Source organism: Mesoplodon mirus, assembly GCF_964341445.2.
Source record: "Mesoplodon mirus genome assembly, chromosome: 15".
NCBI classification, from domain to species: Eukaryota; Metazoa; Chordata; class Mammalia; order Artiodactyla; family Ziphiidae; genus Mesoplodon; species Mesoplodon mirus.
The window spans coordinates 4,926,997-4,953,034 of record NC_138991.1 but is presented as its reverse complement, the minus strand read 5'-3'; the positions used below and the strand labels follow the sequence as shown (position 1 = coordinate 4,953,034).

Below are 26,038 nucleotides of genomic sequence, written 5' to 3'. Positions count from 1 at the left end.
CTCAGAGACATTCTCCTACGTTTTCATCATAGTTTTAGCCTTACTTTCAGTTCTTTGATCCATGTCAAATTAACTTTTCTGTATTCTGTGAGGTAGAGGTAAGAGTCATTATTTTCCCATGTGATTATCCAGTTGTACCAGCATCATTTGTTGAAAGATTTTCTTTTCCCCATTGAGTAGCATTGGCATCTTGATAAATTATAATATTGAGTCTTCTGATCCATGAACATGGTGTCTTTCTCCATTTACTTAGGTCTTCTTTAATTTGTCTCCGCGTTTTATAGTTTTCGGTGCAGGAGTCTGAAGAGTATTTTTGTTAAAAATTTTTCCTAAATATTAATGTTTTTTAAACTATTGTAAATGGAATTGTAATTTTTTATTTTATTTACAATTGTTTGTACCTGTATATAGAAATACCATTGATTTTCGTATATTGACGTTATATACTTTAATCCTGTTAAATTCATTTATTCTGATAGCTATCTTGTAGAGTCCTTAGGGTTTTTGTTTGTTTGTTTGTTTGTTTGTTTTTTGCGGTACACGGGCCTCTCACTGTTGTGGCCTCTCCCGTTGCGGAGCACAGGCTCCGGACGCACAGGCTCAGCGGCCATGGCTCACGGGCCCAGCCGCTCCACAGCATGTGGGATCTTCCCAGACCGGGGCACGAACCCGTGTCCCCTGCATCGACGGGCGGACTCTCAACCACTGCGCCACCAGGGAAGCCCCTTTAGGTTTTTTTTTACATGCATGATTATGTTGTCTGAAAATAAAGTCAGTTTCTTCCTTTCCTTTTAATTTTTTCCATACCTTGCTGCACTGGCTAGGACCTCCGGTACCATATTGAATAAAAGTGGTGACCAACATCCTTGCCTTTTCCCAATCTTCGTGGAAAAACATTCAACATTATACTATTAAGTATGATGTTAGTTGTAGGGTGCCCATTATTAAGATAAGGAAGCTTCCTTCTCTTTCTAGTTTGCTGAAACTTTTTTTAAATCAAGAATGGGTCTTGAATTTTGTCTTAATACTTTTCTGCATCTATTTAGATGACAATATGGTTTGTTACCTCCTTTTTTCTGTCAATGTGATGGATAACTGTATTCATTATCAATTGCTAAGTAACAAATTATCCCAACACTTAGCGGCTTGAAACAACAAACATTCATTATCCACATTTTCTGTGGATCAGAAATCAGAGTGGCTTAGCTGATATGGTGCTGGCTCAGAGTCTTCTGTGGTGTTGCAGTCAAGATGTCCCAGTCAAGTCAGGGCTGCAGTCATTCGAAAGCTTGGCTGGGGTTGAAGGATCTGCTTCCAAGATAGCGCCCTCACATGGCTGTTGACTGGAGGCCGCAGTTCCTCAGATCTTCACCATGTGGGCCTCTCCATGGGGCTGCATGAGTGTCCTCACAAAAGGACAGCTAACTTTCCCCAGGGCAAGTGACCCAAGGGAGAGCAAGGAAGAATCTGTAGTATTTTTATGACGCCTTAGAAGGGAGTTACTAAGCCCATCCCAGACTCGAAGGGTACGGAATTAAGCTCCAGTCTTGAAGGAAGGAGTATCAAAAGGCAAAAACTGAACATATTTTGTAACTACCACAATTACATTAATTGAATTTCAAAAGTTTAATCATCCTTACTGTATCTAATCATGTTGTGAGTAAACATCAGATAAACTCGGATTGAGAAACGTTTTACAAAATGACGGGTATATAATCTTCAAAAGTCTCAAAGTTTAAAAAGTCAAGGAAAGACTGAGAAGCTAACCCAGACTGAAGGAGACTAAAGAGTCATGGCAGCTAAGTACAGCATGTGTTTTGAAGTGGGTGTTTTACCAAAAAGGGTATTATTAGGACAATTGGCAAAACTCAAATGGGCTCCGAGGAATAGATGGTAGTAATGTGTTGGTGTTAATTTCACAGTTTTGATTATCTTATTCTGCTTGCGCAGGAAGATAGTCTTGTTTGTAGGAAACGTCCACTAATGTTCAGAGGTAATGAGGCAACTTACTCTGAAATGGCTCAGGATAAATAACTTCTGTACTGGTAACTTTTCTCTAAATTAGAGACTGTTTCAAGTTTGTTTGTTTGTTTTTAATGATGGCTATTTTACTGTAAATAAAGACATTAAAAGACAACCAGCTTTTATCCCCCAATGTCATTAAAAGACAGCTGGCTGCTTGGTGTAAAACGGTGTAACACTGAGCTGTTGACGCACTCTTCACCTTATACGCCGGCTCTGTGAGCCTGGGTCACCGCACCCCTCCGCCGCCATGTACCTTCCTGCTTGGCCCACGTAATTTAAGCGATACTGAGATTTGAGTAATTATTCAGGGTAGGAAAAAAGAGGAAATGCAAAACTCATTTCTTTTTATTTTACACCCATATTACCACTTCCATTTCTCTTCATTCCTTCCTGTAGAATTGAGTTTTCATCTGTTGTTATTTCCCTTCAGCCCGAAGAACTGTTTTAGCATCTCATGGATTCTCAGGGCTACTAGTGACAGATTCCCTCAGTTTTTGTTTATCTGAAAAGGTCTGTATTACATCCTCACTTTTAAAGGATATTTTTGCTAGATAAGGATTTCTGGGGGGGCTTTTTCCCCTTTTCGTATTTTGTTTGTACAGCATAATGATTTGATATGGGACCATATTGTGAAGTGATTACACAATAAGTGTAGTTAACATCCAGTCACCACACATAGTTAGAAAATTTTTTTTCTCGCTATGAGAACATTTAGGATTTACTCAACAACTTTCAAATATACAGTACAATATTATTAACTATAGTCACCAAGCTGTACATTCCATGGGTGAGATGAATGAAGATGTCAGAGGTACACACTTGGAGGTGTAATGTACAGATGGTTTTCTTTCAGCATTTTGAATATAGTATTCTACTGTATTCTGGCCTCCGTGGTTTCTGCTGAGCGGCCTGGCATCATCCGTAGCACTGTTCCCCTGTATGTAACATACATTTTTATCATCTGGCTGCTTTAAGATCTCTTTATCTTTTTTTAATTAATATTTATTGGAGTATAATTGCTTTACAATGTTGTATTCGTTTCTGCTGTACAGCAAAGTGAATCAATTATTCATATACATATACCCACTCTTTTTTAGATTCTTTTCCCATATAGGTCATTACAGAGTATTAAGTAGAGATTCCTGTGCTATACAGCACATTCTTATTGGTTATCGATGGTCTCTTTATCTTTTGTCTTCAGCAGTTTACTGTTGTGTGCTAGGTGCTTGATATACTCTGGGGTAACTGAGTTGCTTGGATTAGAAATATGATTGTTTGGGACATTTTCAACCATTATTTCTTTAAATATTTTGTCTACCTCATTCTCTTGCTCCACCTGTAGGATTCCAGTTACTCGTGTATTAAACTGTTGGATATTATCTCGCAGGTGACTGCGGCCTGGGTTTTGTTTTGCTTTGTTTTCCAAATTTTTCTCTTTAAGGATCACATTATTTCTGTTGATCTGTCTTTAAGTTCGATTGATCCTTTCTTCTGTCTTTTAAGCACATCTAGTATATTTTTTTAACTTCAAATACTGTCTAATTCTAGAGTCTTTGTTTTTTATATTTTGTAAGCTTATCTGTTCACTCAATATGACTCTTTGTCTTTAAGTCCTGATTATATTTCTAATAGCTTTTAAAGCACATGTCTGCTAGTGCCAACATCTGGATCAGCTCCGATCTGTTGCTATTTACTCTTTTTTCTCTTGACCTTGGGTCACATGTCTTTGCGTATGTAGCATCTTTTCTTTAATTACTATTGTATACTGAATGCTGCAGAGGTATGTTGTAGGGATTTTCTATTCTCTTATCTTCTGGGAAATGCTGAGTTTTGTTTTAGCAGAAAGTTGAACTGTGGGCCAATCACCTTGAACTTGGGGAAACGTGCTTTTACACTCTGTTATTAGGATGGTTCTGTTGGATTGTTGCCTTCAGCCTCATGGCAAATCCTTATTCCTGGGATACAGTCTTTACTTCTGAAGGGTGGCCTACCTGGCTTTTTACTCATGGTGCTCACTGGGCCCCTGTAAGTCGGCAGTATTCAGACTTCCAACTCTTTCTCCTGCAGTTGACAGCAGCTGAAATCCTGCTCAGCTCTTTCAGCCTTCCATTGGCGCTGTCCTCAGAGTCTCCCCCACACATGTGCGGTTCAAAGTCACCGCGGGTCTGAGGGGACTTGATGCATGGATTTGAGGCTTCCTCTGCAGCATCTTCCTTCCCAGGGCATCCCGTCTGCATTTCCAGCCACACTGGGAGCCCCAAACCCCATCCTCCAGCCAGCGGCACTGGTTTTTTGCTTGACAGGCCTGTGAGGATTCTCCCAGTGCGGGCTACCACCACCGTGCCTGGGCTCAGAGCTCCCTGACGTTGACTTTTAATTTGAGTATTTAATTATTTTACTTTTATTATAATTACTGATGCATTTGTGTTTAAACACTACAGTTTTACACTTTGCTTTTTATTTGCCCTGTCCTGTGCTCTTGTGGGTTGGATTTTGTTTCGTTTTGCTTTTAGTGCCGTATTTCCCCCTTTGTTACCTTGGAAGTACATTCTTTAATTGTCCTTTAATTGTTACTCTAGCAATTACTTTACGCATCCTTGACTTTTTTGAGTCTAATATAAATTACCTTCACGACATTCCCACAACGTAAGGATCTCAAATCCAATTTCCCTGTTTCCTGCCTTTTATGCTTTTACAGTTCATTTTAATTCTAGACCTTATAGGACCTTTATTATTGTTATACAGTCAACATTCCTATCAGTTTTCTCCACATGTTTACTCCTCCTGTTGCTTTACATTCCTGCCTGCATTTCTGACCTTCCATCTGGGATTATTTATTTCATTCTGAAGAACACTGTTTCATATCTCCTTTACAGTACTCTTCTGGTGCTGGGGGGGTTTTTTGTCTGAAAATGTCTTAATTTCATCTTTTTTAAATAGAGCTTTTATTTACATACAATAAAATGTGTGGTTCAGTGCATTTTTGCCTTGTACTTGTTTAAGTGCCATCAAGCTATAGAACATTTCCATTACCCCAGAAAGCTCCCTTCCTGGTATACCCACCCCTGCCTCATCAGCCTAACCACCATCAACCTAACCTATCACAATAGAGTAAATGTGTGTTTTTAAACTTCATATAAATGGAGGCTTATTATATCTACTCATTTGTGCTGCCTTCCTTTGCTCAAAATACTGTTTTTGAGATTCATCCATGTTTTTGCACATATCAGTAGTTTGTTCCTTTTTATTGCTGAGTAGTGTTGTATTGTATGAATATACCACAATTTGTCTATCTAGTCTCCTATTGATGGACATTTAAATGGAGTCCAGTTTTAAGCTATTATGAATAAAGCTGCTGTGAATATTTGTATACAGTTTTTGTGTGTAGATATGTACACGTGTCACTCTTGAGTATATACCTGAAGATGGAATTTCTGGTTCAAAGGCATCTTTCTTATCTACCATTGTGTAACAGATTACCCTAAAGCTTAGCAGCTTAAAACAACAATGAACACCTATTGTCTCACAGTTTTTGTAGGTCAGGAATTCAGGAGCAACTTAGCTGGGCGATTCTGGCTCTTGCTATACTGACCTCTCCATAGGGCTGCTTGAGCGTCCTCACAACATGGGAGCCCAGGATGGAAGCCACAATGTCTTTGTGACCTCACCTTCATTTCCATAATATCCTCTTGGTTACATGGGTCAGCTCCATTCACTGTGGGAGGGTACTACACGAGGACATAAATACCAGGAGTGAGGATCCTTAGGGCCGTCTTAGATGCTGGCTGCCACAATAGGTTTTAAGGCATGTTTATAAGAACTTGCTGTTTTCCAAAGTGGTTGCATGCTCTTTTCCATTCCTACCAGCAATACATGACAGGTCCATTTGTTCCACATCTTCAACAGTTGTTTTTAATTTAAGCTATTTTGGCACGTCACAATCATTTTTTAAAGTCTATTTTCATTGGATATAGAATTCTTGGTTTTCAGTTATTGTCTCTTAGGTCTTTGAAAATATGTATCCCATTTTCTTATGACTTCATCTGTTTTTATTGAAGTCAGGTGTCAGTCTTGCTGCTCTCTGAATATTAATGTGTCATTTATTCTTCTGAGTGCCTTTGAGATTTACTTTTTGTCTTTGGGTTTCACCAGTTTTACTTTGATGTGCCTAGGTGAGACTTCTGTTGTATTTATCCTGCTTGGGTTCATAGTATTTCTTGAACCTGTGGTTTGATGTCTTTCAAGTTGGAAAATTCTCAAGCATTATCTCTTCAATATTGCTTTTGCTCCATTTTCTCTCTTCACATTCTCAGACTACTATTACATATAGTTTAGAATTTGTGTGTGTGGCTTTTACACTCTTTTCTACATTTTCCATTATTTTTTTCCTCCACGCCTTAAACTAAGTATTTTCTCCTAGCCCTTAATCCAGTTTTTAATCTTTTAAAATTTTTCAACTAATTCTAATCTAATTTTAAATCTATCTTTATTCTTTATTTCTGTTGTTATTTTTCTAAAGTTCTGGAATATCTGGTTGGTTTGTTTCTTTTAGTGCTCTTTTCTTTGATGAAATAACCACTCTAATCACCATTACCGCATAATGTTTTGTTATCTTCATAGTAAATATTAAAATCTATTATCATTTATTTATTTACTTACTGTCTGACCCCACCACTCCATAGTTCTATGAGCAAAGGAACCTTATCCAGAGTGACTACAGATGTATCCATAGTGCCTAGCCCTTAGTTAATGTGCTCAGTAATAAAAAAAGATTGTTCTTTAATTATAAGATTTTTACAACTGTATAGTCATCATCTCTTTTTACCAATCTCTGATTCATTTCAGATCCTCCTCTTATCGACATCTGCCCTATTATTCCACTGAAACCACTGTTGCAGAGTTTAACATCAACTCGTGAATGGCCAAGTATAATCCATTTTATTGTATTTCTCCTCTCTAGAAATACCTAGCTTTCTTTTTTTTTTCTGCAAAGCCTCTTGTTACCTGGGATACAGTTCTTTTTTTTTTTTTCCTCTTTTTTTTAAGAAAGTGCAAAGGCTCTGAGGCCAGGGTTCAGTTTGTTTGTTTGTTTGTTTGTTTGTTTTGGCTGCATTGGGTCTTCGTTGCTATGCACGGGCTTTCTCTAGTTGTGGCACGTGGGGGCTACTCTTCATTGCGGTGTGCAGGTTTCTCATTGCAGTGGCTTCTCTTGTTATGGAGCACGGGCTCTAGGCCCGCGGACTTCAGTAGTTGAGGCACACAGGCTCAGTAGTTGTGGCTTGCCGGTTGTAGGGCTCAGGCTCAGTAGTTGTGGCGCATGGGCTTAGTTGCTCCACGGTACGTGGGATCTTCCTGGACCAGGGCTCGAACCCGTGTCCCCTGCACTAGCAGGCGGATTCTTAACCACCGTGCCACCAGGGAAGTCCCTGGGATACAGTTCTGATTCTCTTCCTTCCTACCTTTTGGGATAGTCCTCCTTTTTCTGTTTCTTGGCCTTGCTGTCCACCCCTAAAATGTGGAAGCAGGGAAGATTTCTGCCATGGCCCTGGGTCTTCCCAGGTGATTTCATTCACGCTCACAGCCTTGAGGGCCACCTTTCTCCAGCGACTGCAGATGACTGCTGTGTCACTGCAGACACACCTGGGACACGACATATCTGCCCCTGAACTCCTCTCTCCACCTTTCATCCCAAAGACCTCATCCTCCTTGTCAGTGTGTCCACCACCGAGTGTGAATTGATACAACCACTCCAAGCTCCAAGTTGTAGTGATAATGTTGCTCATATTTTTTACTTTAAATACGATAACTTAATCCTTAAAACAACCCTGTGTGCTTACAATCCAGATATAAAAAGTCACAAAATTCTCATCCAAAAAAAAACAAAACCAGCAAGATAAATTTTTTAAAGCCCATTAGACACCTGAGCTCACAAAGAAACCTAAATGAATGAAACTTCAGAAAGTGACAAGCCACTCTCAGGAGAGAAGTGATCCATGGCTGCTCTCCTTCCCTGCGGAGACAGGGACAGGGAGAAGCTGCCATAGACGGGGCCCTCAGGCTGTCAAGTGCGGAGACTCAAGGCAGCTGGTGAGCCCAGAGAAGCATCTCTGAGGGAGTCCCCGCCTCCACGGGACATAGGGTGACAGCAGCCAGGGCACAGGGACCCAGGTGGGGAACTGCAAGGCCAAGGGGGCTCCTCAGACTCTTGATCATGTGTGCTGACCCTTCCTCTGCTGTGGCCGGTCAGCCATTAAGCTGATCTAATAAAATATGTAGTTAAAGTCAGGTCCGCAGACTGCACCACAAGGGAAAGAAAAGAGTTAACAGCAGCAACAAAAGGACGTCTGAAGTCTGTAGGACAATATCAAGGCAGTTTCACTGTTAACTGTTTTTACTCATGACACCTCTTCCACCAAATGTGTGGGGTTTTTCCACACCAACAGTCAACTCTCCAACTCTCCAGACAACCACTGGACATCCTTCAGTCCAGTTCGTTTCTCACACTACCTCCCCAGAGTTGTGTCAGACTCCACAGGTTCACAGCTCAGTCCCACAAGACTGCTGGCTCTCCCGGTGCCAGTCACCAGTGTCACGTGCCCAGGGCACCCACGCTTCTGTCTGACGTGGCTACAAAGTTGAGAGTTCCCCCCCACACACACATACCCCTCCACCCCTTTGAGGTTTGATAATTTGCTAGAATAGCTCACAGAACTCGGGAACATACTTGACTTACATTTACTGGTTTATTATAAAGTATACAAATGAAGAGTGAGGCAAAGAGGTCTGTAGTGCTGGAAGGGTCCCAAGCACAGGAGCTTCTGTCCTGTGGAGTTGGGGGTATGCCACCAATCCAGAAACTCTTCAAACCCCATTGTTAAGGACTTTTTATGGAGGCTCAATTGCTAGGCATGACTGACTAAATCATTGGCCATTGAGATTAACTCAGTCTCCAGCTCCTCCTCCCTCCCCAGAGGATGGGGGGTAGGGCTGAAAGTTCCAACCCCCTTATCAAGATCTGGTCTTTCTGGCAACCCGGCCCTCCCACCCCACAATCTGGAGCTATCTAGAGACCTGCCAGGATTCACCTCATCTGAACAAAAGACACTCCTCTCACTGAGGATATTCCAAGAGATTTAAGAGCCCTGTGTCAGAGCCTGGGAACAAAGACCAAATATATATTTCTTATTATGCCACACTGACATACACATCATTGGCATCCCAGAAAGAAAGGAGAAAAAGAATGGCACAAAAATATAATTCAAGACATAAAGGACAAGAACTTTCCAAAACTGATGAAAGTGATCAATACACAAGTCCAAGAATATCTCCAAACGCCAATCAGAATAAATACAAAAGAGCTGATCTTAAACGCAATCAGAAGGGCATTAAAAAACACATTATATACTGAAGAACAGTGATAAGAATTGTCACCGACTTCTAAACAAACACTGGAGGTCAGAAGATAATGACACGGCATCTTCAACACAGTAAATAAAGGTGGGGCAGGGACCTGCCAAGCATGAATTTTATATCTAGCAAAAATTTTCTTCAAAAGTGAAGGTAAATTAAAGATATTCGCAGGCAAAAGCTGAGAGAATTTGCCTACAGCAGACCCATATCGTGAAAGATACTAAATGAAATTCTAAGAAGACTGTTGGCTTTTAAAACAAAAATAACAATTGTATTACTGTGTTTATAACATTTGAAGAGGCTAAATATAAGGCAACGAGCACAATGGGTGGGAGAGGAATACATGAAATTAGATTGTTGTATATCTTCCATTGTTCATGAAGTAGCATGACATTATGTGGAAATAGACTGAAATTTAAAGATTCATATTGTAATCTCTAGAAAAACATTGGAAAAAATAGGCACACACAAAGGGGTATCGCTAAAAAGTCAATACAAGAGAAAAAATAGAATACAGAAAAAAGTGTGATTTATCCAAAAGAAGGCAGAAAAGGAGGAGCAGAGAAACAACAAACAAATGCCAAAATGAGACACTTAAAACCAGTCATGGAAATAATTACATTGAATGTCAATTTTCTTATTTCACATATTTTCACATATTTTATAGATTCCACAGGGCATTGTGCATTTCTACCTACTCTATATTGATGTCTATAAATATGGTCTCTGTGACAGTTTTACTGTTTTTACAGTCTTGGTGCTTTTTTTTCCCCTTATTGTATTGACTCAGTCCTCCAATACAGTGTCGAATACACGTGGTGAGAGTGGACATCCATGCCTTGTCATAAGGCATGGCTGATATTACAGCATAATAGCCAACATGCTGGTGAGAATGTGGAGCAGCTAGAACGGGATACATTTCTGAGGGGCGCAGGAAATAGTGTGACTGCTTTGGAGGACTGCGCTCTATGTTCCTATTAAGTTAAACGTACATCTAACTTATGAGTCAGCACTTCTACCCTTAGGTATTCACCCCAGAGAAATTAAAATATATGTTTAGAGAAAGACTTGTAAAAAAAAATGCCTTATTCATAATAGCCAAAAGCTTGAAACAACCCCAATATTCCTCGACATAATGATGGGCAAAGTCTGATATATTCATACAATGGAATACCATACCGCAGTAAAAGAAGAATTAGCTATCAAGTAATATAGATTCCTTTCAAAAACGTCATTAAATGAAAGATGCCAGACACAAGAGTATATACTTTATATGAAATCCAAGGACAATCAAAACTAATCTGTGAAGTAGGAGTCAAAAAGCTTTGCCGGGGGTAGGTACAAGACTTAACTAGAAATGGGCAAACTGTCCTTAACTAAGGAAACTTTGGGGGTTATAGAAATGTTCTTTATCTTGTTTGGGGCAGTAGTTACACGAGAATATGAAACGTCAAACCATAGGCTTCATTTTATTGTTCGTTAGTTATACTTCGGTAAAATATACATATATATTTATATATTATTTATATATTTATATATGTATATATATGTATATATATTTATATATTATTTATAATATTTATATATTATTTATTTATATATAAATATATATATTTGTATATATAAATATATATTTATATATATTTTTATATATTTATATATATATAAAATATATATATAAATATATATATATATAGATATATAAAATGCTTTAAAAGCCCTGTGTTATAGGTACTGAAGGTATTCCTAGTTTTCAAATGAGAGACCTGAGGCAAAGAGAGGTTAATTGACTTGCCCAGTTGGTGGCAAAACGAATAAACCGAGCTGGGTAGTCAGGGCTGAAAAGCCTGCACTCTTAGTGAGAAGGCTGTTGTCTCAGATCCTTGCCCAGAAATTCTACTTCTAGGACTTTATCCTTCAGATAAAGTCCCAGAAGTTCCAAACAACAAGGTTAGTAACTATACAAGGTTAGTCATTTCAGCGTTGTGGATTAGCAGGGGGCTGATTATATTATTTACAGCATAATCACTTGATATAATATGATGAAGGGGAAAAGGCCAGCTTGAGAAAACTTTATATACTTATATTGGATGACCTCCTAGGTGTAGTGTAGAGTGAAAAAAATCAAAGATACCTACTGTATTCTACCATCTGGGTTAATAAATAAAAGAGGATGCAGGGGAAACTATGCACATATGCTTGTATAAACCGCAGGTATATCTGAAAGGAAACCTAAGAAACGGATGAGATAGTTTCCAGGGAGAGGACTTGAATGGCTGGGAGAGAGGGGTGCGAGGGAGACATTTCAGGCCAGTGCACCTGTTCTGTACATGCTGGGTCATGAAGCCTGTGAGTGTATTACCTACTCCAAAAATTAATGATATAGTAACAATTTGGAAATGACTGAGATAGCTCATCACACACATAGTTGCCTGAGCTGACAGAAGCCTGCCTCAGACTTGTTAGAACTGTCCCTCTCACCAGCATCCCTGTGGCTTTGGGGTATCAGCCTCAAAGTGTCCCTTCCTACCCTATCCATCAAGCCTACCCCATCTTTCTCCAGGATTGTTTCAGGGCCTCCCAGCTCGTTTCCTTCCCTGTTTCCCTTTTGTGTCCCGTTCCCTCCATCTGGTCCAAGCTCTCACGGTGCTTAGTATTCCCCAGGTTTTGCCTAGAAATCCATTTCCACTTCTGCCCTGTAAGGTCCTTAAAAATAGACATCCATCTCACTCATCCATGGGTTACTAAGGGCTTGGTATCTGGCAGAAGGACCCCAAAGCCCTGTTGCTTCCAGAATTCAGCTTTCAGACAGGTCTGATAACACTATGCCTTCCTCCCCCCTCAGGGGCTCCTCCCACTTTCAGCCGTCTTTCCCAAAACATCATCCTCCAGATGACTTCACATGGTGCACAGGTGGACGTTTTAAATTTATATTGTTAAGTATTTTATTGTCTGTTAGAAAAAATAAACTAGTCCATGAATCCTGTGGGATTTTATTTTACCAATATTATTGCTCAGAGAAGTTTAAGTTAAAAAAATAGAATGATTTTTTACAATATTCAGTAGTAAGTAATACAGATGGAACATGGATATGGCAGAAATGGTGACAGTGAGGCCCTGGCCTTCGGGAGATGCTGACGTACAGGAAACAGGGGCCTCATGCAGAGCTGACACTCATCGGTGTGAAGATGCAGCGTCACGTTGACCTTCACCACCTGTCTGTCGCCGCCCTGCCTGGAGCCTTTTCTGTGGTTACCTGAACGTGCTGGCCACCCCACCCCACCCCACCCCACCCAGGCTCACTCTGCAGAACCACTTGGATTCGTCTTGCACGTTCACCATTCTGTGCTTTTGTTCCTGCTGTTTCTCCTTATAGAATGTGATCCCCCCCACCTTAGGTCCTGTTGCTGGGCCTCTGCTGGGCAAACACTCTCCTGAAGGAGGGTTCAGCGGGGTTCAGCTCCAACTTCAACTCTTCTCATGAAGTCCTCCCTAGTGTATTAGTTTCCTATTGCTGCTGTAACAAAATACAGCAAATGTCACTTGCAAGAGCGCAGGTTTATTGTCTTATAGTTCTGGAAGTCAGAAGTCTGAAATCAGTTGCACTGGCTTAAAGTCAAGGTATTGGCAAAGCTGGTTCCCCCCCAGAGGCTCTGAGGAGAGAATTGGCTTCCTTGCCTTTTGCAGCTTCTCGGGGCTGCCTTTCTTCCAGCCTCCCGTACCTGGCACCGCTGCTCTCCCGGGTACTTTCTTTTTTTTCAGTGTAGACAGTCTTTATTGGCAGGTGTTAAGAACGCAAAATAGTAACAAATCCAGAAGGATGGGAAAGGAAGCAGGGCATGGCTCTCCTTCCCCACGTGAGGACCCTGGCAAACCAGGCCAGTGGGGTGGGGCCTTGGCCACTTCGAGCCCAGCACCCTCTGGAAAACAAGCTCCCATGCAGGAGAACGCCTCACAACACAGGGGAAGGGAGCAGCACCCCGGAAGATGCCTTTCACCCATCTTCAGGGCACATTATCCTGGTCTCCACTTGCATCTTACATCACCTTCTCTGGCTCCAGCTTCTCGCCTCCTTCTAAGGACCCTTGTGATTACCTTGGGCCCATCTGGATAATCCAGCATCCTCACCCCATCGCAAGATTCTTAACCTAATCGCGTCTGTAAGGCCCCTTTTGCCATGGAAAGTAACATATTCACAGGTTCTAGGGTTGGGGTGTGGACATCCTCCCACACCTGGAGCCACCCTTCTCCTGGGAACTCGGACGTGGCTTTACCTCTGTGCTCCCGCACCTCTCTGTCCATCCTTCAGTATCTCGTTGAGTACCTGCCTTATAATTATCTGTCATCTGACCAGTCCTCTCCCTGTGAGCTTCCTGGGGGCAGGGGTGGGGTTGCAGCCATCCTGCCTGCCCAGACTTCCTGCCGGACAGAAGAAGGCATGTGTTTGAGGGAGTCGACCACCCAGTGCACGACGGCCCTGCGGTGCTGCGGTTCCCAGGCCAGGCTCAGGGCCCGGCCGCCTGGTGAGGTTCCCAGCTGTGCCACTCGCTTGCTCCGCCCCTCCATGCCTTGTCTGCAAAATGGTGCTGACGAATCGAACCCAACCCAGAGGCTAACAGCAAGGACTAAATGGGGTCACACGCGTGAAGGACGAGAAAAGCACCTGACCATCGTGACCACTCAGGGCGGCTGGCTCCATCCCTGCTGTTGTTGATTTTACTGTTTATGTTGTGAAAGGTTTTTCTGTTGTGTAAGTTATTCTGGACAAACTTAGGAAACTTAGGCTACGCTCTCTGTTATTAAGTCTAATTGTCTTTAGGTTTAAAGTAATGTTTTCCTTGATTTTAAATATTTTTGCAAAAGTTTTTAGAATGACAAAAATGTAGAAAGTACTAGAGAACTTGCTTAGGGTGACCGTGAACCTGTGGCCTAGCCATCTCGTGTGCACCCACCGCTCTGGTTCAGGTGGGCAGGGCTGCCTAGACAACTGCCCTGTGCAGAGTGGTACGAAATGGCACGTCAGACCTTAGACCTCTGAGAGATGGTAGAGTTTAAAGATGCGTGTGACTGTGGAACCTACATGAGGAGCTGAGGTTCTGGATCCTCAAAGCCTTCCCTACAAGGCACCACGTACCATCATGGGGATGGCAGCATCCATGTGTCATTCCAAGGAAAGGGCTTGGAGGTACTGGAGTGTGATGCAGGGCACACCTGTGTTCTGAGAGGGCCGAACAAGTCTGCTGCCGTTAGAGGAAAGGCGTTTTTCAAACACCTTGTAGCAGGTACTTTCATTGGGAACACATGCCCCTACCGAAGATCGTGACTGCTTGGTGCCCATGAAAGTCATATTTTTAGAATGTCACGAGAAATGGAGACGTACATGAAAGGCGTTCCAGCTTTAGGAAATAGTGCTAGTAGGGATCTTAGGTTAAAGAGGTAATAAGAGCTGCCTAGGCGGAGTGAGGAGGGGTGGTTTAGCCGTGAAGAATCAGGCTATCAGACAAGTAAATGACGGGCTGGAAAGTACAAATGCATCATTTGGATGGCAGGGAGCCATTGCCTGTTCTTCAAAAAGCAAGCTGTTGAAGTTATCATACCGCCCGCATCGTTTAACTTGCACGTTAAAGGAGTGAGCCTGGAGTTGGAGTGATGGTGGGAGGGAGAAACTGTAGTGGTCCCGCTCGAAGAGTAGGGTCCAATTTGTGAATTTATTTCAGGGGTTGAGGTTCAAATGTAGATTAAATGTAAAATGAAGAACCAGACGGTTCTCTCAGAGTGGATGGAAGTAACAAAGGACAGAGAAGAGTTGCAGACCCGTGTCTGTTCCATGGAAGGCAGACCCCATGTTCTGATTGAGAACTTGGAATCGGGGACTGTGGTGGGAGTGGAGTGGAAATAAGCCCCGTCTTCACGCGTCATGTGTGAGATGCGGATGAAGTGTCTAGATTGTGGAGCTGAGCTGAAGGCGGTCAGATTTAGAAAAGCACTGTCCCCCACGGACGAAAGCCTAAAGCTGTGGTGAGCCGTGCGGGAGGCCTCCTGCCCAGGGCCGGCCAGCACGCCGGGACCACCCGGGACAGACAGTGGGCATCACCCCCTGCCGTGTTGGGCCCGAGTCGGGGTGTCATCACTGTGTAGACTCACCAAATGCACATGCCGAAGGGGAGGAAATGTCCTTACAGGTGTGACAGGCCAAGATCTCAGGTTCTCAGAGATCAACAGAGATACCTGTTGCAGTAAAGGGGCGTCACGGGGCTCGGGGAGGAGAGGACAGGGAGGCGTGGTGGTCACGCCACAGCCACCTGAGCTGAGACCCGGCGGTTGGGGAGACACTCCTGCTTCAGACGTGAGTGCCACAGCCTCTTCCTTAGCATGGCTCTGGAAGTCTGGGCGATGGAGGGACACGGGAGTCGGTCACTGCTCAAGACGCCTGGCTGTCGCCCGGTGCCTGTTGGCTGGCCTGGAGGTGAGAGCTGGCGGCCAAGCAGCAGCAGGTCGTGAGGACTTCCCTGGGCGTGGTCAGCCCTGCTGGTGGCACCCACCCCCACCTCCAGAGGCCACCCACCTGGCTCAAGAGCCCCCAAGGCTCCTCTGATTTCAGCTCTCTCTGTGCTCCAGAAGCACGTCTCACTTTATGCTTTGGGGAGTGCTTGGCCGAGACTCCCTGGAGCTGTGGGCGTCATGGAAGGCGAAGTGGCTTATGGCAACATGGTAAATGCTTTGTCAGAATTCCAGGATAGCAAGGAGGGAGATGAGGAAGATACGCCTATTACAGAGAAAGACGTACAACAAGGTCCCTACCTTCGTGGCACTTACATTTCTCATGGGTGAGTTAGGCATTGAACAGGTAGATTTAAAAATAGATAAATAAATAAGCCAGGCAGATATTATACAGACCTTGTAGCAGATGCCCTGAAGACAAAATGGGATGATGTAAGTGTTGCAGGGTGAAGTTGGGGTGCAAAGGTGCCTGGCTTGGGTGGACCACACAGATTTTTGTGATTGTTGGCAGCTGAGCTAAGACCTAAAACCTGAGGAGCATTTGGCCAGGGAGAAAAGCATTCAAGGAAGAGGAACAGTCAGCGTGAAGGTAGAAACAGGACAATTGGGAGGATTTGAGTCTGGGAGGAGGAGACCAGTTTGATGACTGCAGTGGCCCAGGCAGGGTGTGCTGGGATCATGATCAGAGCAGTGATGATGGGTGAATCAAGGATAAGACATCTCTGACTCAGCAGAGGCAGAAAAGTGGAAATCATAGCTGGTGTGAATGGAAATGTGTTTATTCTCAAGTTGGGAGGGTTGATGGGGGAACATGTGGGGAACCTTTGGGCTTATAACCTCTGTCTTCTCTGAGAAGGCTGAAACAAGCTGTTGCCCGGGAAAGAGGGGTCTCGGGCAGTGGTTGGGAGCTGGAAAAAAGTCGTAGGAGTGTGGGCTCATTGCTGTGTGGAATGAGAGGCCTGGGTGGGTTCAGCTGAAGTAGGACAGTCTTCACACCGGTCCTCACAGCTCTGTGACTTTCTTCCAGCAAGGCAGCCACCCCACCTCTCTGCAGAGGAAGCAGGGAGAGAGGCTTTTCCAGGTGGTTGAGACGGAAGGACAGGCAAGGTTCCTAAAGAACTGGCACAGTGTGGCGAGTGATGCTGGCGATAAAAGGGCAAGAGGACAACAGATGTGTAGACCCAAGGAGGCCTAAGTAGAGAGCTTTGGACATGACAAGACCTCAGTGCAGATGGGAAGGAGTTGTCTTGAGAGCGACCACGGGGGAGAGGTGGAAGGATGGCCTAGGGTCGCAGACAGGAAGTTGGGTTTAATCCTTTTAGATCCCTACCTTACATTGCAGCTGCCATTTTGTCTTTTTTCCTCCTGTCTGAGTAATGAATCTGTGCTTTCGTTACAAGGGAAGTGGTTGGCAGGTCGGTTGGATTTCAGTGAATTCAGATCTAATAATGAAACAATTCCTTTTCATTGTTGTATACATCTTTCTCAGCTTTTTCTCTACTGAAAGCATAGTTCTTCTCTTGTCCTTTGAGCAGCCAAAACGGGTGTGTTGGATGCACTGGCTCTGTTGACAGGCCCCTACCAGGGGTCAGCTGTCACGCTTAGAGCCAACACCACAGCCATCACTGATGGAGGGTTGAGTTGCAAGCCCTTAGGACTAACGGCAGAGTCTAAACGAAAACGTCTCCTGCAGCTGCCTTTACCTAACAATAATAACAGAAGTCGGAATATTTTGTATGGGGTTAGTACTTTACAATTTGCAAAGCACTTTCACATACCTCATGTCATTTAATCTTCGCAATAAATGAGGCTTTTTGAATGCTTAGATCTTTCCTAAAGTGAGAAATCATGGTGCATATCTTGATTTAATCATGGTGAGTTGCCAGAAGTTCTTGACGTGATAAGCATTTATTGAGCACCTTCTGTGCCTAAAGCACTTTGCTAAGGACAGCACGGGGTAAACTTCCCTTAAGGAGATACCAAGGGAGGAGCCCCGGCCCAATAAACGTGATCTTGCTTCCTGGCTCACTCCCCCTTCCTCATCCCAGTCACTGTTTGGGTGGCTGCTTGCTAAACCATAAATTCATATAAATATTACTAGGAATTCATTGTATCAGAGTTTAAGTTTTTGAAACTAGGATTCTGATACTTATCTAAGCTCAGTAATACTTCAGAAAGTCATTCTATCGATTTCAGCTTGAACTTTCTTGAAAATTATGTATCTGTTACTTGAATCTCAAGGATATTTCAGATCCAGCATATTTGAAAATGTCTAGCCATTGAGTTGGTTGTTCTGATTAGGATGATTAGGCTATGACTCCCAGAGTCCAACTGGACCCTCGGCCCCAGGAGGCTCATTCAGTGGGAAGGAAGACGTAATCACCTCTGGGTTCTTGACCCAGACTCGGATGCACTGAGGAGACTGGGAGAGAAAGGGCTTCCCAGGAGGGAGCTTCCCGGGTGAGATGGGGTAGCATTGGAGCCGAGCACAGGCCCAGGGCAGGACCCCTGAACCTTTAGCCAGGAGCCCCTAGAGGGTCCAGGCATGTGTTCTGGGCCACCACAGCCCCTCACAGATTCTCCAGAAAGCATGAGGCCCCCCCGCCCCTGCCTTCAAAGGCCTCTGGGCAGAGTGGTACCTCACAGAGAGCAGGAAGACCTGCACATCAGCATTTCTTTCCCCGTGGAGGGCTGGGGCGGCCCCTGAGGCCTGAGGTGGCCCGTCAGGACCACCAAGGGGCTGCTTTGTTACTGAAACACGGAGGTACCAGCTGTCTTCCTGCTGCTTGTTTGGCATCGTAGTTTTATTAACTCTAGTATTACACTAGCTCTGTATGTGGTCATGTGGTTTAGGAACGGGTGAGGACAAACCTGAACAGCCTGATGCTTATAAGCACGCTGACTTCCTAGACACAGTTGTTTTTACAAAAGTTTTCCCATGGTGCCATCTTTTTAAAGAACAGCTTCTGTATATTACAAGGGAGGCTAATGTCTGGATTATCAAATTATCTCTTGGTTCTTTTCATATGGAGCCTAGGCAGTCACAAGCCAAAGAACCCTTCCTTTGTGTTGGGCAGATATGCCTGACACTCTATTTTGACACGGAATATGCAGCCAGCATCTGGGCATCTCGTAAATACTCCAGAGGGGACCACAATTAGCATATAGTGTGGAGCGGGAGTTTGAGCGTGAAGTCTAAGTGGTGTTTCCAGCTGGGGCTGGCGACGTGCTCTAAATAATTGTATTCTGATCATTTAGGTCTCTCTTTGTAGGGCATCTTTTATGACCAAGACTGTCCAGTACCAGAATGAGCTACATAAATTCCTAATCTGGGATACAGCTGGACAAGAACGAGTAAGTCACTCTTCAATTTACTCTGTGTTTTTCTGAGGCCCAAATTAAGGCTCCAACAAAACCGCCGGGTTCTGTCATTTCACGTCCCTCACCTCACTTCTCTGTGCTGGAGACACGTCTTTCCGTTTGCGTGGACCAGCCTTTTTCTTTTCAATTAGAACCACAGAGTCCACCGATGGAGGAAGTGATACGGGCACTGAGAACATTTTTATGCTTTTTAGTGTCCTCAAGTAAACGCTGAGTAACAGGCCTGATAAAACCCTGCGCAGAGTATTATGTGTAATCTGGGGCTCCATCCTCTAGCAAAGATATAAAAGAATTAATGGTAGAAAGGGAGAGTTAAGCACTTCTCATTTATAGTCGCCTTTTAAAAGCTAAGGAGGGAACTTTACAGCGTATAAAGTTTGAGATTTAAGTGAAATGAATGAGCTAACACAGTGCCGTGCAATAGGTGCTTAATAAACGCCTGACGATGAAGTTGTCCAGGATGGCCATCTGCCTCAGGAAGGGCCTGGACCAGAGCTGGGGCCAGGAGCACGGCTTCACGGTGCAGAATGGCATTTGGCAAAGCCCGCCCGAATCGGACGGGGTGGGAAGGCGGGGAGGGGACCAGACGCTGCGGCCACCTCATTTTCCCTCTGGGCCCAGAGTCTCATTTCCCTGTTGAGGGGTGTCTGGCAGCTACCCAGCTGCTGTTTAATTTTGTTTTCAAACAGTATTATCAAAACAAGAACATGGGATGGATGCACAGTGCTACCTTAAGCTCTTATAGCAGAAGGAATCAGGAGAAATAGTCTGTCCTCACAGTCTATTTGGGTCGGCATAGATACCGCAAATGGTGTAAACCCTGAAAAGAATCATCACAGACACGTGGAGGAAAACACAACAAACCTAGACGTAGACAGCATACATTTGCACAGATTTAATGTCTAAAGTTTGCTCTGTTTGGTTTCTTCTGTTTTTTTAATGCCGGATATCACACCCTGTGTCCATTTCCTCATCTTAGATGCGTCTGCTAAGTCTCCGGTCCCCGCTGCTCCTACGTGGTTTGGGCTGTGCGTCTCCAGTGCGGATAGGCTTTTGCTAACCGTCACTCTGCTGTCCTTCAGCAGGGCTGCTTGCCACACGGTGTTCCTGAATATATCCATGGACACAGCCCTGGCATCTAGTCTATTAGCCCCCAACTCGTGGCTCTTCATACAAGTAATATATGTGCCCTTTCACTGAATCCCAAGTTTCGGTTACCCCCTCCCATATATTTGATGACACAGCAAAACCCTCATTATAAAGCACATGCTATGATATAGATTCCATTATGCTTTGAATCAGAGCCCGTCCTGGTGGACATGGTGATATGTAACATCTCTTCTTTCCAGAACATAAAAAAAGAGCACAAGGGTTTAGGCCTCTCTCTTATTGCTACCAGAACAGCAGGATTCTGTGAAGTTCTGTAATTAGCTGGTCTGCATGCCTCTTGTTTCCCCATTTCTAATTGATTCTGCACCAGGAGTAGTTGCTCTGAGATGCAAATCTGCCTCACCCCTACCTGGAGCTAGATCACTGAACCAGCCAGGGGCTCGCGCAGGGAATGTAAATGAGCCCAGCGGGCCCGGAAGGCCCGCCCATCAGAGCCCCGCGCCGAGGAGACCCTCAGGACAGGGGTGCCTGCAGTGAGCCCTCGCTCCAGCTGCTTGTTGCCAGATCACAGGGTTTAAGAAGAGCGAAACATCTGACAGCTAATCACAAACTGTTTGAAATGCTGGGAGGATCCTCCAGGGCGCATCTGTAAGCTTGTCCTTCCCGCTTGTCCTGGGCACGGCCTTTAGGGCCCGGACCGTGCCAGCCTCGGCCTGACCCTCCACCTTCACCTCCTCCCACCCATTCATCCTCCAAGACCAAACTGCATAGGCTTCTGCAGTGCGCCAGGCCAGTCCACACCCTCATACCCATGGCTTGCCGTTCCCTCTGCTCAGAATACCCACCCTCCCACCATTAGCCTAGAGAGCGCATGCTCAGCCTTCAGAGCTGGCGTCTGATGTCGCCCAGGGAGCTTTCCTCACCACCCCTGCCATTCTCAGGTGGCCACGTGCCCGCTGTGCTCAGGCGTGAAGGCGGAGGCGCTCCTCGACCCCCCTCCCCGTCAGCCTGCCACGTCGGCGAGACCCTGTGTCCCGACAGCTCCGGCTTCTAAATGCACCTCAGATCCGCTCGGTTCTCCCTGTCTCCACTGCCAGCTCTCTGCTCTCCGCCACCTTTAACTCTCACCTGAGGATTCCTTTCACCTTTTAACTGGTCTTCCTGCCTTCCCCTTCCCAGCCCCACTTAGGACCTTATCCTCCCACTTATTGCCCTTCAGTGACTGCCCACTGCCCCTCTCCTGGGAGCCACGCCCTGCCCACTGGCCTGCACAGCCCTGCATGGCCTGTTCCCCCTGCTCCCCAGGGCCCTCCCGGTCCATCCGCGCCCTCACCCCCTGAGCTCCAGCCTGCTGCCTCTGCTCAGTTCCTCAGACTCTCCAGAACCGGGCCTTCACACACGCTGTTTCTCGTACTGGAACTCTCTCTTCCCTCCGCTCAGAGCCTGGCCAGCTGGCTCCTTACCAGCCTTTTCGTCTCAAGTTCAGCGTCACACCGTCACAGTTTTCCCTAACCCCTCTGCACCTAAGCACGACCCCAGCTCGTTCTCCATCACTGCCCTTTATTCATTTCCCTCAGGACCCTCGTTCCAAGTTGTAATTAGATATCTGTCTACACACTCTTCCTGACAGGCTGTCCCCACAGACTGTAAACTGTGAGAGCCGGGACCACGGGGCCGTATTCCCAGGGCCCAGCACAGAGCCTGACCTGGGGTTGATGCTCAGGTACTGGGGGGACCAATTAGCAGCTGAACTCTTCAGTGTATCTCTTCGGATCCTGAACAGACTTTGCAATTGCCCACATCCGTGGGATTGTCCCCCGTTTCCTTACTTGTTTGTCTTCTGTTAGACTGTGAGCTCCTTGGGGGCAGGGACCGTCCTCATGTCTGTGCACTCAGCCCCTGGCACACAGTATTGATGCCAGTGGATTTAGATCAGTTGATTGTCAGCCCTACTTTGGCACAGGTAAGGAGGAACAGATCCTCTGCCTAGTTTTACCATGTGAGTATTGCATGCCTCAAATTATACATTTCTGATTTTTGCATATTTATTATTTATTATTCAGTTCTCTGTAGTAATGACATTTATTATGGAACCAAAAGTCCTCGTAAAATGGCACCCCTTTATGGTGAACTGACCATTCAGACATCCTCCCCATTTGACCCTCGCGTTTTCACAGATGGATCATCTTTCTGATGGTCCAGTCACAGTTGGTTGCAAAGTAATTTCATTAAGTCAATGAAAGTGATTTTGGAGAACTTCACAGATGTCATGCAAAGCCATGGACGGTAAGGGGTTTGTTACATTAAGTGAGAAAACTACTGATCAGAATGATGACATAGTGCTTCAGAAGGTAATGATTTGTGTATCAAAAGGTTGTTGAGAGGTCTAGGGAAGACTGTTGGAGTCCTCAAATATTTTGTAAAAATCCCTTTTTTATGATAGGACTAGGAAAGACAAACATGAAATGAAAGATAGATATCATATTGTGCCAGCATATGGTTTTATCAAAAGAATCACAGTCAAGTTTTCGATCAACTCTGACTCAGTGTTCATTCAGGAAACTAGCTCCTGGTTGCAATAATAAACCTAAGTTTTTTCTAATATCAGATAAAATGAAACTCGTTTCATAATTTTTTTCTCAAGATAGAGCCTTTGTCAAACCTTTTCATTCCTATTTGCTATCCTAAATGAATTCGTTTTAAGTGATCTTTTCCCACCAATCACCCTTCACTAACAGGGACTCCTGCAGAAGCATGGAGGCAGACCCAGCCCCTGCTCAGACATGCACCTCAAGTCCGTATCAGAAATGCACCGTAACTGTAGCAGCAGCATTTCAATTACTTGCCATCTGTCTGTGATCATGTAAAAGAAAGCTTCTAACCAAAGTCTCATAGACACTGCATCCAGTCCTTGAAGATTTCTGTCCCTGGATCTTACTGTGGTTTCTCCTAATGACTGTTCCTAGAGGGCAGAGCGCCAGGAAGACACGGACTCATCCGCTGCCACAGGAGCCACATAGGAGTTGTTCTCGTGTCTGAAATCAGGAAAACGTGCAGTGGCTGAATATCTAGAGCCAGGGTGCACACTGTGGCCCACAGGCCAAATCCAGCTTGCTTCCTGTTTTATCAGAACACAGCCATGCTTATTTGTTTACATATTGTCTACGGCTACTTTCACACTTCCGTAATAGAGCTGAGGAGTTGCGACAGAGATCGTATGACCCACAAAGCCCAAAATGTTTACTGCCTAGCCCCTTCCAGAAAAAGTTTGCCAACCCCTGATCTAGAGCCAGATTGGGCACAGAGCTGTGCAGATGTCCTTTTAGTCTCTTTTTAAGCTGCCACCTTCTTTCTTTACACCGAAAGGACATGGAAAGAGTTTCAGTGTCAGTAATGGTGGAGTGGCTTGTAACAGACTAACCCTCCCACAAAGAACTATTATGTATAAACTCTGGACAAAACATTAAACAACTCTCTGAAGGTACTGCCAAGCAACCAGATGCAGTTTGGGGACTGAAAAGGGAACGACATTGAGTGAGACTCACATTTTCATGGCTTTTCCCCAGAGGGCACTCCCCAGGCCATGCAGCACAGGGTAGCTAGGACTCCAACAGAAAGGCTGTCTTTTTAGCTTGCAGTATTTGAGGACAGAGTTTAAGGTTGCTAGAGCATCTGGGAAAGAAGGAGGCAAATCCCAGAAAAGATGGATCCAACAAGGAGGGAAGCCCCCAAAACCTGCTTGTAAATTCCCTTCAAGGCTTTGCTTAACCCCCAAATTGTGAATGCACAGGAGCGACACTAAGAGACCCAGCAGAAGCCAACAGCTGGAGGGGTGACAAGACAGAGCAGAGATTCAGTCGCTGCTCATCACAGGAAAAGGAGAGTTTGGAGTCCAGTCCTGCCCTGTTAGAGCGGATTGATAAACACGTTGGGCTTCCCTTGAAACTTCTGAAGGGCCATGTCTTAAGAGTAGAGACCCAAGTAGACCCACCCTAACCATGTGTAAAACCAATCTCAGGGTGATTAGCCAGTGTTTTAACACTCTTCAGAGAAGATAAAGGAAACCAGATGGTTTAGAAATGTTCAAAGATTTAAAGGAAAAGTAGTCTTTTTTTTTTTTTTTTTTTAGGAAAAGTAGTCATAATCTACTTAACTACAGATGGGGAATCTTACACAGAATGGCAACTAATAATCAGATGGAAATGCTAAAACTGAAAACTGTAGTATTTAAGATGAGAAGTCCACTGGGTAAGTGACAAAACAAAAGAACAAAGAGTGGAAGAATAGGAACATAGTCTTAGTACCATAGGGACAAATTCAAACAATCTAACATATGTGTAACTTGAGACCCAGAAGTTGTAAAAAGAGGGGAAGGAGACAGAAAGAAAAGATATTTTGAGAAATAATGGCTGAAAATTTCCCAAATTTTGGTGGAATATATCAGCTCACAAATCTAAGAGTTTAGCAAACTCATAGGTACGAAGAAAACCACATCTAGTTCCATCATAATCAAACTGCTGAAAGCCAAAGTTAAAGAGACAGATCTTGAAAGCAGCCAGAGATAATAGTATAGACACATTATGTGTGGGACACAACAGTATGAATGAGGGCCAGCTTCCCACAGAGTCAGTGGAGGCCAGGAGACAGTGGAGCAGTGTATCTTTAAAGTGCCAAAATTATCCATCTGCCAAAATTATCTTTAAAATATGAAGTCAAAGTCATGACACCGTTCGAAGAAGAAAAGCAGAGAGGATTTAGCAGCAGCGATCCCAGAACGGTTCTCAGGCTAGAGGAAATGACACCAGATGGTAACTCAGATCCATAGGAAGAAATAATAACCACTAGAAACAGTAAATATAAGAATCTGTCTTTTTTCTTCTTATTTAAGAGACTACTGGCTATTTAATGCAAAAATTATAATATTGGATTGTGTTGGTTATCACATAGATTTAAAATATTTGACAGTAGCACAAAGGGCAGTGAGATTTAAAAAATCTTGCAGGGTTCTGATCTTTTACATGAGGTGGTGCATTTTAAACTCTAAGTCAACTGTGAGAAAGGTATATTGTAGTTACAAGAGCAGCCACTTAAAAAATAATACAGGAAGGTATAACTAAAAAGCCAATGGACAAGTTAATAAGTTAAAATTGAATACTAAAAAATATTTAGTTAATGCAAAAGAAGGGAAGAAAAGAAGAACAGGGTTTTCTTTTTTTTTAATGGAACAAATATAAAGCAAACAGCAAAATGGTAGACCTAATATTAGTAAAAACCAAATATATTGGTAAGTACATTAAATGTAAAGGAACTAAACATTCCACTTAAAAGGCAGAGGTTGTCAGATTGGATCAAAAGTCAGGATCTAACAATGTGCTGGTTATAAAAGGATTACCTTAAATGTAAATCCAGAGATTGCTTGAAAATAAGAGAATGGAAGAGGATATTCTATGCGGATCTTAAGCAAGAGAAAACCATTGTGGTTATATCAATATCAATAAATATCAATAAAATAGACTTGGATATTCAAGGATAAAGAAGGGGCATGAAAAGAAGAGCATTAGGGAACTTTCCATGTTGATACAAACGTTTTATATCTCAGTGGGATGTTGTT

General features: G+C 44.0%; 1 protein-coding gene across 1 annotated transcript in view; it reads left to right on the top strand.

Moving 5' to 3' along the window:
* The window catches only part of RAB22A (RAB22A, member RAS oncogene family), a 54,033-nt gene that overhangs the window by 13,029 nt on the left and 14,966 nt on the right, over positions 1–26,038 (top strand). The window contains exon 3 of the mRNA XM_082643966.1: positions 19,209–19,290. Within this exon, the coding sequence (XP_082500092.1) occupies positions 19,209–19,290 (82 nt within the window). The remainder of the gene's footprint in view (positions 1–19,208; positions 19,291–26,038) is intronic.